The sequence below is a fragment of the Vulpes vulpes genome, chromosome 4 (assembly GCF_048418805.1).
Source record: "Vulpes vulpes isolate BD-2025 chromosome 4, VulVul3, whole genome shotgun sequence".
NCBI classification, from domain to species: Eukaryota; Metazoa; Chordata; class Mammalia; order Carnivora; family Canidae; genus Vulpes; species Vulpes vulpes.
Genome location: NC_132783.1, coordinates 78785762 through 78801473, shown reverse-complemented (window position 1 = coordinate 78801473; position 15712 = coordinate 78785762). Strand labels below are relative to the sequence as shown.

General features: G+C 37.0%; 1 protein-coding gene and 1 pseudogene across 5 annotated transcripts in view; one reads left to right on the top strand and one right to left on the bottom strand.

Annotated features, from left to right (window-relative positions):
- SIRT1 (sirtuin 1) overlaps positions 1–15712 on the bottom strand; it is a 31317-nt gene that overhangs the window by 5930 nt on the left and 9675 nt on the right. For 4 of the 5 annotated variants that reach the window (XM_072756149.1, XM_072756146.1, XM_072756148.1 and 1 more), the window contains 4 exons: positions 9294–9441; positions 8513–8592; positions 7255–7441; positions 4186–4749 (listed from right to left, as the gene is read on the bottom strand). In XM_072756149.1, the coding sequence (XP_072612250.1) occupies positions 4186–4749; positions 7255–7441; positions 8513–8592; positions 9294–9441 (979 nt within the window). Of the gene's footprint in view, positions 1–4185; positions 4750–7254; positions 7442–8512; positions 8593–9293; positions 9442–9969; positions 10095–15712 lie in introns of those variants that run through there. The other variant, XM_072756151.1, reaches the window with a different exon arrangement.
- On the top strand, positions 2575–3355 carry LOC112923644 (large ribosomal subunit protein uL30-like; annotated as a pseudogene).

The following is a 15712-nucleotide window of genomic DNA, read 5'->3' as shown; positions in this document are numbered from 1 at the left end:
AGATTTTATTTATTTATTCATGAGAGACAAAGAGAGAGAGACACAGGCAGAGGGAGAAGCAGGCTCTGAGCAGGGAGCCCGACATGGGACTCAATCCCAGGCCTCTAGGATCACACCCTGGCCCAAGGTGGCGCCAAACTGCTGGGCCACGGGGGCTGCCCAGTTCCTATGTGTTGTCTGTGTGTGTGTGTGTGTGTGTGTGTGTGTTGTCTTTCTATACACTAATAATGAAGTAGCAGAAGGGGAAATTAGGCAATCTTATTTATAGCTGCCATCAAAGACTAAAAGACCTAGAAATAATTTTAACCAAGGAGGTAAAAGACCTATATTCTGAGAACTGTAAGACACTGATGAAAAGAAACTGAAGAAAACACAAATTTAAACACATTGTAATTGTTACTATTAAAATGTCCACATTTTATTAGTAACATTTTTTTAGTAACATTTTTTTAAATTTTTATTTATTTATGATAGAGAGAGAGAGAGAGAGGCAGAGGGAGAAGCAGGCTCCATGCACCGGGAGCCCGACGTGGGATTCGATCCCGGGTCTCCAGGATCGCGCCCTGGGCCAAAGGCAGGCACCAAACCGCTGCGCCACCCAGGGATCCCAGTAACATATATTATTATCCAAAATAATCTATAGATTCAATGCAATCCCTATCAAAATACCAGTACCATTTTTCACAGAACTGGAACAATGGGAATGGAACAATGACCCCAAACAGCCAAAGCAATTTTGACAAGGAACAAAACAGAAGGGATCATGCTCCTTGATTTCAAACTCTTCTACAAAGCTACAGTAATCAAAACTGTATGGTATTAGCACAAAAATAAAACACATAAATCTACGGAAAAGAAGACAGAGCCCAGAAATAAACCCAGACTTATTGGTCAATTTATGACAAAGGTGGCAAGAATATGCAATGTGGAAAAGACAGTCTATTCAATCAATGATGCAATGTGGAAAAGACAGTCTATTCAATCAATGGTGTTAGGAAAACTAGAAAGCTCCACACTGAATGAAACTCAACCATTTCATACCACCACACACAAAAATAAACACAAAATACATGAAAGACCTGAAAATTAAAACGAATTACACTGTGATGCCTAGGTGGCTCAGTGGCTGAGCATCTGCCTTCAGCTCAGGTCGTGATCCCAGAGTTCCAAGATCGAGTCCCGCATGGGATGGGGCTCCTGCATGGAGCCTGCTTCTCTCCCTCTGCCTATGTCTCTGCCTCTCATGAATAAATACAATATTTAAAAAAACAAAACAAAACTGGGACTACATCAAACTAAAATTTTACACATGAAGGAAACCTACTGACTGGGAGAAGATACTTGGCAAATGACAGGTCCAAGTAAAGGTTAACATACAGATTCTACAAAAACTCCTATAAAAAACACCCAACTGGATTAAAAAATGGGCAGAGGCCTGGAATAGAATAGGGGCACCTAGCTTGCTCAGTCAGTGGAAAATGTGACTCTTGATCTCGGGGCTGTTGAGTGTGAGCCCCATACTGGGTGTAGAGATTATTTAAAAATAAAATCTTAAGAAAAAATGGACAGAGACTCCAAATAGACATTTTTCCCAAAGACAATATACAGATGGCCAACAGACACATGAAGATGCTCAACATGACTAACCATCAGGGAAATGCAGAATGAAACCTCAATGAGATGACCTAACACTTGACAGAATGGCTATTATCAAAAAGACAAGAAATATCAAGTGTTGGCACAAATATGGAAAAAAAGGGACCCTCGTGAACAGCTGGTGGGAATGTACATTGGTGCAGCCACTGTGGAAAACAATATGGAAGTTCCTTAAAAAGTCAGAAACAGAAACCTAGAAACAAAAATAAATCCAGCCATTCTACTTCTGGGTATTTTCCTTCAAAGAAAGCAAAAAACATGGGGCACCTGGATGGCTCAGTCTGTTAAACTCTGCCTTCAACTTGGGTCATGATCCTTGAGTTCCGGGATTGAGCCCCACGTCAGGCTTTCTGCTCAGCCCTCTGTCCCTGACCCTGCTCATGCTCTTTCTCAAAATTAAAAAAAAGAAAGCAAAAAGCTAATTTGAAAAGATCTGTGTACCTCTATGTTCACTTAAGTATTTACTTACAACAGTCAAGATATGGAAGCATCCTAAATATCCATCAATAAAGGGGTAAAGATGATGTGTTGTATATACCCAATGGAGGGATGCCTGGGTGGCTCAGCAGTTTAGCACCTGCCTTTGGCCCAGGGCGTGATCCTGGGGTCCTGGGATGAGTCTCACATCAGGTTCCCTGCATGGAGCCTGCTTCTCCCTCTGCCTGTGTCTGCTCCTCTCTGTGTGTCTCAGGAAAAATGGATGAGATCTTAAAATATATATATATATATATATATATATATATATATATATATATATCTCCAATGGAATATTACTCAGCCATAAAAAAAAGAATAAAATCTTGCTTTTTGTGAAAGATGGACCTAGAGGATGTCATGCAAAGGAAGTCAACAACTCTTTTCCAGCTGGATCCACGGAGGGTGCAGAAGAGAAGGTTCCTGCTGTGCCAGAAGTCGTTAAGAAAAAGCGAAGGAATTTCGCAGAGTTGAAGATCGTCTGAGAAAAAAGTTTGCCCAAAAGATGCTTCCAAAGGCAAGGAGGAAGCTTACCTATGAAAAATCTAAGCATTACCACAGGAATACAGGCAGATGTACAGAACAGATTCAAATGGCGAGGATGGCAAGAAAAGCTGGCAACTTCTACGTGCCTGCAGAACCCAAGTTGGCATTTGTCATCAGGATCAGAGGTATCAATGGTGTGAGCCCAAAGGTTCGAAAGGTGTTGCAGCTTCTTCGCCTTCGCCAGATCTTCAATGGCACCTTTGTTAAGCTCAACAAGGCTTCAGTTAACATGCTAAGAATTATAGCATATATAGCATGGGGGTACCCAAACCTGAAAGTCAGTGAATGAATTGATCTACAAGCGTGGTTATGGCAAGATCAACAGGAATCAAATTGCCCTGACAGGTAACACATTGATTGCCCAATATCTTGGTAAATATGGCATCATCTGCATGGAGGATCCGATTCACGAGATCTATACCGTTGGAAAACGTTTCAAAGAAGCGAACAACTTTTTATGGCCCTTCAAATGATCTTTTCCACACGGCGGAAGAAAAACACCACTCATTTTGTAGAAAGTGGAGATGCTTGCAACAGGGAAGACCAGATCAATAGGCTATTATTAGAAGGATGAACTAAGGTATCTACCATGATTATTTTTGTAATCTGGTCAGTTAATAAATGACTACTTTCAAATGGAAAAAAAAAATAGTAAGTCAGAGAAAGACAAATACCATATGGTTTCCTCTATATGTGGAATCTAAAAAACAAAACAGACTCAAAGAGAACTGGTGGTTGCCAAAGAGGAAGGGAGGGTAGAATGTTGTAGTAACTTTGTATGATGACAGTATTACACTTATCATGTAAGCATTTCCTAAGCTATATAATCTCTATGCGGTACTCTTGCATGTTAACTATATTTCAATTAAAACAAAAAACTAGGTACCTGCTATTCCTAATATTCTATTGAGAAGGATCAAAGATGTTTTCTAGATTTGAGACAACAGAGCATAGTGGTTAAGAGGACAGGCCCTGAGGATAGACCTGGAATCCAGTTTGGCTCTTCCATGTCCTGTTACCTTGCACAGGGTACTTAACCCCTACGGCCTTCAGTATCCCCACCAACAGCAGTGAAGTAATAATAGTTCCTGAGATTAAAATCAAATAATGTATATAAGATAAAATAGCTGCCCTCTGGTAACCATACCCAAATCTCAGTCATCAGTTTTACCAGCTAAAGCTCACCAGACAATGGCAGAGCACAATAGATTTTCCAATTTTCTTCTCAATTCAATGCTTACCTTCTCATTCCCTGAAGAAACACAAGATACAGAGAAGACTTAAACACATTATTTCTTCCCTTGATTTATTGTAAGATACCACTGTTTATCCTTTCTCTAGCTTAAATTCTCAATTTTACAGTTTCTCTAAACACAACTGTTGATTTAGCTATAAATAAAGCTACCTTATCAATGACCTTGCAAAAATTGCTTATATCTTGGAAATATTTTGTTAAAATAAGTATACCTTCAAAACGGTAAAATAATTATACCTTCAGCATTTCCTTACCATCAAGCCGTTTGCTAATCTGCTCCTTTGCAAGTCTAGCTGGCCAGCACTTCCTCACTGGGTCAGCAACTGAAGTTCTTTCATTTTTCTCCCCAGTATTACAGCCAACATTCTTCAAATCCGGACTTTCCAGCTGTTCAGTGACACTTTCAATGTTCCTAATAGAATTCTGTCCTTCCTGTGATTTTTCTTCCATACAATCTTTTGATTCGGACACACCGGGATCATCAACATTACTCTTAGTTGCTTCGTCTAAAATTGTAACAATCACTGAAGAATCTGGAGGTGAAGTTCTTTCCGGTGAACTGGAGTCTTCTGAAATATTAAGAGGTGTGGGTGGCAACTCTGACAAATGAGCCAACTCTTTTTGTGTTCGTGGAGGCTTTTCAGTGATTTCTGAAAGCTTTACAGGGTTGCAGCAAAGTTTGGCATATTCACCACCTAACCTATGACATAATTCATTTATTATGACATCACAGTCTCCAAGAAGCTCTACATCAAAATGCAGATGAGGCAAAGGTTCTCTATTTATTAATATCTGAGGCACTTCATGGGGTATGGAACCTAAAAGAGAGATGAAAGATATATTAGAAAAAGGGAAGGAAGCTAACTTAAGAAAGCCACAACAAATGTTTTACACAAGAATCTAACATGCTCCCTATAATGAAAAAAGAAATGCACCACTACTACTCAACCAAGCAATCACATTTTATCAAGATATCAAATAAACATTAGTTAAGCATCTTCATAAAATTTCAGGTCCTGTTTCCCATCACCTGATTATTTCTGAGCTATCTACTCAGACTCTTCTACCCTGTACCTCAATTTCCTTGTCTACATAATAGGGATAAGAATACTTTTTCACAAGGTTGTCAAGCGCATAGAAAAGCTCTTGAATTCAGAGAAAAAAAAAGGGAAAAAGAAAAGCTCTTGGCACATAGTGATATTCTATCAAAACAGCTCCTGATATAGCATGTGGAAATTCATTTAAGTCTATTTTCCACTATTATATACCTGTATCTTACATCTTTAAAAAATTACCTTTGCCTATTAGCAACACACTATTATACTGCCTCTTAAAAGAAAGCTTTTAAGAATTTCGGGACGCCTAGGGGGCTCAGCGGTTTAGTGCCTGCCTGCGAACCAGGGTGTGATCCTGGAGTCCCTGGATTGAGTCCCACATGGGGCTTCCTGCACAGAGCCAGCTTCTCCCTCTGCCTATGTCTCTGCCTCTCTCTCTCTGGGTCTCTCATGGATAAATAAATAAAATCTTAAAAAAAAAAAAAAAAAAAGAATTTCTCAGGCAGCCCCGGTGGCACAGCGGTTTAGTGCCACCTGCAGCTCGGGGTGTGATCCTGGAGACCCGGGATGGAGTCCCATGTTGGGCTCCCTGCGTGGAGCCTGCTTCTCCCTCTGCCTGTGTCTCTGCCTCTCTCTGTCTCTCATGAATAAATAAATAAAAATCTTTTAAAAATTTCTCTGCTTAAAAAAATTTCTCTGCTTACCTTTAAAGAGAAAAAAATTGAAAAAAAAGAAAAAAATTACTCAAAAATGAAGGAGTTTATTCATTAAATTTCATTACAAATTATCCTATATTCTACTGACAAAGAATTTCACAGATCTTTTGGGGAGACGACTGAAACTGATAAAGCCATTACATATTGGTAGGGAAAAGATACAGAATTGTAGAGCTGAACTCCTGTTTCTTCCAACTGTTTGCTCTGGCTCTCTCTATGATTGCTCGTGTAGGATTCTAATTTAATTCTCTGATTAAGAGTTTGATATTCTGGGTGGCGCAGTCAGTTAAGCATCCAACTCTTGGTTTTGACTCAGGTGGTCATCTCCGGATCAGAGATCAGTCCATGTGGGGCTCTGCACTTAGCACAGGTGTCCGCTTGAGATTCTTTTCCCCCTCCTTTTCCCTCCTCCTGTTCCTTCCTTCTGCTCTCACATGCTCTCTCTAAAATAATAAAATCCTTAAAAGTTCAATATTCTCTCTCTCATCTTTAGGGCACACCTGATGTTAATGAATTAGTCCCCTCTAACTTCCTCTCCCCTTGCTTCCTCACTAGAGGGAGAAAAGAAATAATATGAGAGCACATGTTAAATATTCCTGAAAGTAAACAGGACTTAAAATTGCATTTGAGCATTTTCATATACAAACACCCTTATAGGTAAAACTGATCCACATACAATTTCTTTTTGAAGGTTTTATTTATTTATTCATGAAAAACACAGAGAAAGGCAGAGAGACATAGGCAGAAGGAAGAGAAGCAAGCTCCATACAAGAGCCCAATGAGGGATTCAATCCCTGAACTCTGGGATCACATCCTGAGCCAAAGGCAGATGCTCAACCACTGAGCCACCCAAGCATCCCCCACATACAATGTTTAGGACAAGGCATGACTGTTATTTTTTTGAGACAGAGAATCCTAAGCAGGCTCCACACCCAGCACAGAACCTGATGCAGGACCAGACCTCATGACCCGGAGATCATGATCTGAGCTGAAATCAAGCGTCAGATGCCCAACCAACCGAGCCACCCAGGCGCCCCAAAACATGACTGTTATTCTTATAAAAACAAGACTATATTGAGCCCCCAAATTCTCTAACATATTACAATTCTATAGATTACATTCATATCTAGCTATACATTTGAACTTATTAAACCTAATATCAACTAAATTTGAAAGATAAACTATAATCTAAGAATAGAAATAACAAAGATTAAGGACTGTTTCCTAAGCGTAGGTGAATTAGCTGAAGCTAACTCCTGTCATATAAAAAATACATTCTGCTAAAAGTTGAACTATTTCCCTTTGTCTTAATTTTTCATATACATCACAACTTGACATTACTTCTGCTTTGATAAGCCTCTCCCACACCCCCTACATCAAAATGTCATATTAACCAATCTTCGTGAATGTTGAGTATCACCTAAAAAGTAAAGTTTGGCTCTTCACCACTCTTTAACCTGAAAGAGAATAAGATCATTGGGTCCACTGTACAAACCCCACAACCTATGGCCATCTATACAGAAATATTCTCTAAAAATCATCAGCTACTTACTTGGAATTAGTGCTACTGGTCTTACTTTCAGGGAAGACCCAATTACAATGAGGAGATCAACTTCGTCTTTGTCATACTTCATGGCTCTATGAAACTGCTCTGGTAAATTTTCACCAAAAAAGACAATCTCTGGTTTCATGATAGCAAGTGGCTCATCAGCTGGGCACCTAGGACAACGAGGAACCACCTACGTGTTCCAGATTTTGGTTGAGATTGGGGGGAGGGGGGAAGCCCAAGTTAGAAATAGTCAACATTTACACACTTCGCAAGAACACATTTCAAAATTATCAAGCTGAATCACTATATTGTACACCTGAAACTAATACTGTATGTTAATTATAGTAGAATTAAAATTAAAAACTTAAAAAACTAGAATTCCCACGTAAAAAAAGATGTGTTTTCAAGCTGAAGTGTGGAAGCATATGAAAAAGAGCCGTGTACTTAAATACTTAGGGGAAAAAATTATCGAAGAAAACAGAAAAGCTGTGGATAAGTAGTAGGGAAAACTGGATACAACTCTCAATGGCAATGCCAAATGACTTTATCAACATACGATCAAATACAAAGATGTTAATATCTGAGTATGTAGCTATTATAATGTCCAGGAAGACACCTACATTTGATATTTAAGAGTCCACAGCAGATCAAGGATCTGTATATATGTATGCACAGGACTTAATCCTTTAAAAAATGTAAGAAATTATCCCTTTTTAATATGCTATTCTCCACTCATAATTATGTATAATTAACTATATATGCAGCTAAGCACATGTAATTTATATCTGGATGATTTTTATTCTCTGTCATTATTTTCCTGAATTTGTTTTTTGGGGACAGTGATCATACATGAAATACCTTTTATAATAACTTTTTAAATATTTTAAAGGATTACCAAAAACTAAATTTAAGATTCAAAATCTGACAGGCACTAAAAAGGGAAAGTAAGAGAAACTTTTTTTTTTTTTTGAGAAACTTTAATATATCCAACACTTCACTTATGATTTGGGCTTTTAACTTAGATATTAAGAAGCCAATTTCATCATTTTAGAGACATTATTTATAGAGCAATGTTTTAAACTTAAGGGATTAAAGGTTCTTCTATAGGTCATCAGAATTCCCAATGCTAACATTATCTTCCTGGATCTTTCTGTATCACAAACTTTCAGAAAAAAAAATAAATAAATAAGAAAAATGTGAAAGCAAAAGAAGAAACAGATCAGAGATATGCACAATTTCTAAAATACGGGTGATAAATTACCTGATTAAAAATATCTCCTCGTACAGCTTCACAGTCTACTTTGTATTTACAAATCAGGCAAGATGCTGTTGCAAAGGAACCTAGAAAACAACACATGCACTGCTAAAGAAGATTTCTATTTCTTTAAACATACCACAAAGATTATAAAGTTTGATACCAGAAAAGAGAATGGACACTCCACAGGGGAAACTCAGGGATAAATAATTAAAATACAGACAGAATCCAATCCTCAATTATTGAGATGTTGACATAGTGACACTTCCTAAAGATAGTCTTTCAATGAAATAAACCAATTCCTTGAAAGTTAAAATCTGCAGAGTTGGAAGGTTGTAATTGTAGGACCTTAGCTTAACAGTTATACATAAAAAACGTAAGAAAATGGTCTGCTCCTACTTGTTTTAGATTGGAAAGTCTTCTAAATTGCTAAATTCTATACATCTGAATTACCCCGTTCCTTTGGTTTCATAAACTAAACAGGTCATATTTTTCTTACATGAGTTATTATTACTTTTGTAATCAAAGGAGGTTATTTAGAAGAATTTAATGGAATACAACCACTAAACCTTTTGAAACACAATAGGACATTAAGCTGATATTTTGTACAATTAAGTATCAAGGCCAATAATTCTGGTTTAATTTTTTTGCACCCCATTTTTTAAAACTTATCTACAACTAATCAGATAACATGACTAAATTTCCATTTCAGGAAAGCAGCCTACTTTCTAATCCTATTTTCTCCTATAAAACTAATTAAAAGAAAGCAATTCTGAGGTTTACTAACCATGACACTGAATTATCCTTTGGATTCCTGCAACCTGTTCCAGTGTATCTATGTTCTGAGTATAGTTCCGAAGTAGTTTTCCTTCCTTATCTGACAAGGCTATGAATTTGTGACAGAGAGATGGTTGGAACTGTCCGGGATATATTTCCTATATAATGCAAAAGGCAGAAAAAAGATTACAGTAAAGAAGTAAGTATAATACATGTCACGTTTAGGTTTAACCAAAAAACTACCAATGATAGTCCCCCATATATAAATAAATTAAAAAATACATGAGCATCTCAAAACATCTAGATGGTTGCAACACACACCTACAAAAGGATTGCTGCTGTAATATGCATAAACTCAGCAATTAGTGAACTTGCCCCTTGAAGGAAAAAGTCAACCCATAAGCATCTCTAATAAATGTTAACAGGTTTTTCTTAATAAAGTCAGAAGAAATACACACCTGAGAATATATCTAATTTTTTGTTGGCTGCAAATTCAGGGTTTGTTGTTTTTGTTTTGTTTTTTAAGAAAAAAGAAAAGTAAGTTGAAATTAAAGATACCAAAGGTATGGTGACTTCTTTTAAAAACTAAAAGGCACTGTCAAACACAATATTAAAAGTTGTTTATTTATCATTCATTATAAATATCAACCTGTTGGAAGTTTAAAGCTAAAGTTTTATTTCCTTACCAAAATTGTTTTCCTTCCACTGCACAGGCACATACTGGTATAGTATAGAGTTGCTCATGAATGCTGAGTTGCTGGATTTTGTGTGTGTGTTTTTCCCCCCAAATAATGCTTCAATGCTGTTTCTTCTTTAAAAACAAAGAATTCAGATATACACATGGCAAAAAGATCAGAGAAAAAGTATCAATTTTGGTCCTCTCAACTTTTGACAGTGTTTTTATTAAATTTCATTTAGTGACTATGGCAAAGGAAGTTTTCTTCTCTACTTTTTTTTTTTAAAGTAGTAATGCTACCTACTTCCTTACCATTCATTACAGCCTCTAACCTATTACAATGCTAACAAAAAATCAGACACAGTTGTTATGTCTGTGGGAATAGGGGACTGGTTGTAGAAATACAGTACATCCATAATAGTGGAGTATGCAGCCATTAAAATGAACGTGAGAGGTCTAGATGTACTGACCTGGAAAATGGTTCAATGGTTCAATGTGAAAAAAAGCAAGTTAGTCACCAGTGTGTAGAGTTTTTTGTTGTTTTGTTATTAAGCAAAAATGGAAATTATATGCACATGTATACAGTAAGTTCATACAAACATCAAGAAGGATGCAAACAAGCTATAAACAGGTGAGGAAACTTTCAACTTCTGACATTATACAAGAAAGTTTAGTAAGATTATAGATGACTTTACTTTTAACCTATTTAGTATTTCAAGTTTTATTTTTTTTTTTAATATTTCAAGTTTTAAAAAAACTACCTACAGGGATACCTTTCAGGTAAATATAATCAGCAGATCTCATTATAACTACCACCCTACATATGTCCAAATGCTACTGAAAAGGTTATACAAAAATAAAAGATTTTTTTAAAATTTTTAAAATAAAAAATTCTACCTCACAAATTTTTCTCATGAATTTCATGGACAACTTTACAACTTAAGAAACAGAAATGCATATAAAAAGTAGTAACAAGTGAAGGGCTTATTTAAGCTATATTTATAGAAAACCAAAAGCCGCATTATCTTTTGAACCACTGCACTTGCATCGTGCTATACTAACCACTGTCTTCTCTCCAGGATGCTTTGTTCTAGGACATTTAAAGGATTAATCATCATTGTTATTTTACTAAGCTCTCTCTTTCTGGAAATGGTTATTAAAATATTTTTATTTAAAAAAATATATTTTTACAACAAATATTCTAATATGCTAGGTTACAGACAAAAATAAGTTCTAAGTTAATAAGCAAAATAAGAATAGCATGCCAAACTCATAACATGAACAAATGACTACCTCCAGAGCAACAAGAGTAACAAGACTCTACCCTCCTAGTATGAATTTTTCTGTGTCTCCTCATCCCCCATTTCCTTCATAGATATAGATATTCTTTAAAGAAGGCTTCACTGTGCTCACTTTAGCAGCACATATACTAAAGTTGGCTCCACACCCAACACAAGGCTTGAACTTTGAACCACCTTGAGATCAAGAGTTGCATGCTCTAATGAGCTAGCCAGGTACCCCTTCCCCATTCCTTCTTAAAGAGGAAGGTAAGAAACACAAAAAAGGGGATCCCAGGGTGGCTCAGCGGTTTAGTGCCTGCATTCAGCCCGGGGCATGATCCTGGAGACCCGGGATCAAGTCTCACATCAGGCTCCCTGCATGGGGCCTGCTTCTCCCTCTGCCTGTGTCTCTGCCTCTCTCTCAGTCTCTCATGAATAAATGATAAAATCTTAAAAAAAAAAAAAGTGTGGAAAAAAAAATGTTTGGGACAGTAGTTCAACTCCACACTCCAGTTTCCCATCATATCCAATCCATAACAGTTCAGGGTAATTTAGCCCTTAACGTTACAAATCAATTCCTGTGGTTGGGGAGAACTTGTGAATAACTTATGAATAATTTATCTTATAAGCCTGTATTTTATGTTAGAACCTAAGTGATTTGTATCTTAACTTTGTCTATTTTCTTTTGAATATACAGTAGACCGTGACTGAGTCATTAGATTCAAATACTACATTCAAACTAAGGGATATAATCTGAAATAATGGAAAAGAAATTACCCTGGAAGGACTTTTAATGGAAACTTCTCCTAAAAATTTTAGGTTACGAGTATTTTATTTATGTAATATTTAAAGATTCTGGTAAAAGACTGTCCTCATGCTCTTACCATGAAGACAGCTAAAAACCAAATGGGCTGGGGATAACTTTCAGATAAAAGTATGAATTGGGTGCCTAGGTGGCTCAGTCAGATAAGCATCTAACTTCAGCTCAGGTCATGATCTTAGGGTCCTGGACTCCATGCTCAGCAAAGAGTCTGCTTTTCTCTCTCTCCCTCTGCCTCCCCCCACCCCCCAACTCATGCTCGCTTGCTCTCTCAAATAAACCTTTAAAAAAAGTCACAAAGGTATGGACTGATCTCCTATGTTTGACATGCTAGCTAGCCCTGTTCAAAGTAAGACAAATCTCAACATCCTAAGTACTATTAGGATAACAATACAGGGGCAGCCCCGGTGGCACAGCATTTTAGTGCTGCCTGCAGCCCAGGGTGTGATCCTGGAGACCCTGGATTGCCCACGTCAGGCTCTCTGCATGTCTCCCTCTGTGTCTCTATGAATAAATAAATAAAATCTTAAAAAAAAAAAAAAAAAAGGATAACAATACAATCACGTGGGCTGGGCCATTCTGTTACTACCCAATGGGGTAACTTCTAGATTAGAATGGAAGCAGAACTGGGACCAAATGCTTTAAATGCTATTAAAAAGATGCATTGGGCAGCCCAGTGGCGCAGCGGTTCAGCGCCGCCTGCAGCCTGGGGTGTGATCCTGGAGACCTGGGCTTCCTGTATGGAGCTTGCTTCTCCCTCTGCCTGTGTCTCTACCCCCCACCCCACCCCTATGAGTAAATAAAATCTTAAAAAAAAAAAAAAAAAAAAAAAAAAAGGAATGCTTCTACACAAATGTATCCAGAAATAAACACAAGAGAATTTCAATTAGTTAAGCTATTAGTGACCACTTAATGGAACTTCTAGCATGTACCAGGCTTAACACCTTTATTTATGTTATAATGCTTTAGACCAGGCTGAGGACTCCGGTTTTCACATTTTAAAAGGCTGGAAAAGCAAAAAAAAAAAAATATATATATATATATATATATATATATATGACAGAGTTCCTATATGGTTTACAAAGAAAATCGTATTTACTATCTGGCCCTATACTGGAAAGGTTTGCTGACTCTACTATAGACATATGCATTCCCATTTTGCAAATGAAAAAACCAAAGCACAGAAATAACTTGCCAAAAGTCCCAAGAGCCAGTAGGTAGCAAAGTTATCATTCAAATCCAGTTTTGACAACAAAACATGGCTCTTTATCACTATGACTCTTTATCACTTTACTACTAAAATTCTAGTAAAAGACCGTCTTTTTCAAATTTGATCCCTCAAAATTAAGTTTTTGATTTCTCTTTTAAGCTAATAGGCACCACTATTATGTACTGCAAGCTAGTCCTGTAAAACCAGTCTAGGAAATACACTTCATTGTGCACATCTTCATGGGATTACTGCAACCTGGAATTCCAATCACCAACTAAGAAAAAGTCTTCAAATATACATGATGTATCCACAAATCAGTAGCAAAAAGAAAAGCATCCCAATGGAAAAGAACAGCTACGAATAGGCAACTCAAAAAATACACATGTGGCCAGTAGTAAAAAGTAGTCCTCTACACTAATAAACCACAATAAAACAGTAATACAAGAAGACACTCATTTTTATTTATTAAACTGATAGTTTTAACTGCCTTAAAAACAACTCTAGATATCCATTAATAGGAAACTGACTAAATATATTGTAGTATAACTATTATACTATGCAACCTTTATCGTAAAAATGAGGTGTATTGGGGTGCCTGGGTTGTTCAGTCGGTTAAGCATCTGCCTTCAGCTCAGGTCATGATCAAGAGTCCTGGGATAGAGCCCCTCATGGGGCTCCCTGCTCAGCAGGGAGTCTGCTCCCTCTGCCTGTGCTCTCTAATAAATAAGATCTTTAAAAATAATAATAATAATTTATATCTGCTAAGTACCATTATGAAACTATTTCCAAGAATATTAAGCAGGGAATAAAAAGCAAAGTAGAGAAAAAGGTGTATGATTCTGTTGGTAATTATTTTCAAAATCCTGGAAACCTACAAATAATGCCCCTCACCTATATATACAAACAAGTTTACTTCTTTTTTTTTTTTCCTGGAAGGAAACCCAACTATCTTACCATGGTAATCTCTGAAGAGATTAGAGGTAGAGAAGACTGAAGGGGGAGGCCAACTAACATGTTTTGTACTGTTAGAATTTCTTAAACCATATATACAATACACACATGTGCATGTGCTTTTCTTTCAAGTATTTTAATGCTAATAGTGTACTACGGAGGGTTTTGGGGGTATGTAGGGGAGAGGGGCATGCTAAAAATCAGCTTTCTAAAACACTTTTTTTTTTTTAAGATTTTATTTATTCATGAGAGACACAGAGAAAGAGAGAGGCAGAGACACAGGCAGAGGGAGAAGCAGGCTCCATGCAGGGAGCCCGACGTGGGACTTGATCCTGGGACTCCAGGATCATGCCCCAAGCTGAAGGCAGACGCCCAACCGCTGAGCCACCCAGGCATCCCAAAACACTTCTGATAGTATATTTTATTCTACCTTTCCAGGTAGCAGTGAGTCAAAACCCTCAGCAACTGCACTTTCAGGAATTTATCCTAACAACATTGGAAACACACCAAAAAGGACAATCACAGCAACACTATTTACAATAAAAGAAAGTAGGAAACACCCAAAATACACATTTGTAGAATTACAGTACCATTGATGAACATTATAACCATTATAATATCTGACAGAAAAAGTTCATTAAATACAAAGACTACAAATCCAAAGCAGTAGGCAAAAGAGCCCATTCATATAATTATATACATCCAGGTATAAAACTATAGATGCATTTATACATAAGTAACCCACATACATATAGGTATTATCCCTGTTTTCAGATGAATGGGACTATATGGCTTTTTCTGACTTGCATTTTTTTGACTTTTAGGTAATGAACTGGTTTTAAGATTCCTAAACTTTATAACTACAGGATCTGGTATGTTTACACATTATCAATAAAGCAGTAATTTACTGAATAAAATTTAAAGATGTTTGGAAGTAAGTTAATAAAATTCAGTTTAATCTCTCCCTCTACTTCTTCTCGACTTTTAATCACTTTAGGGTAAAGGGCATTCACTGAATTCAACATGCGTAACATCTATATTCTCTGAACACAGTCCTTTTCAACAACAAAGTTATTTGTATATTCTCAGTTTCACCTTGACTCTTAATACAGCCACTCCTTTCTAACCATATCAGTGAATTATTTTGCAGACTCCTGAGAACCACGACCACAACTCACTATCAATCCAAATCCTTACCATGCAGGAGGATAATGATAATGGTTCAGAACACGGTTATACAGCTTTAATGTTAGGCTTAATTTTTCCTTATACACCAGGATTCAAAGAGATAAACCACAGGTAGGCACACTGTATAATACAGTGGTGCTCAAAGAGGAAACAGTTTTACAGGGGACATTTGGGCAATGTCTGGAGGCATTTTTCTGAGTGTCAAGACTGGGTGTGACAGTGTTATTAATCACATTTAGTGGGAAAAGGCCAGGAATGCTGCTAGATATCCTACAATGCATAGGACAGCTCCTGATAGCAAAGA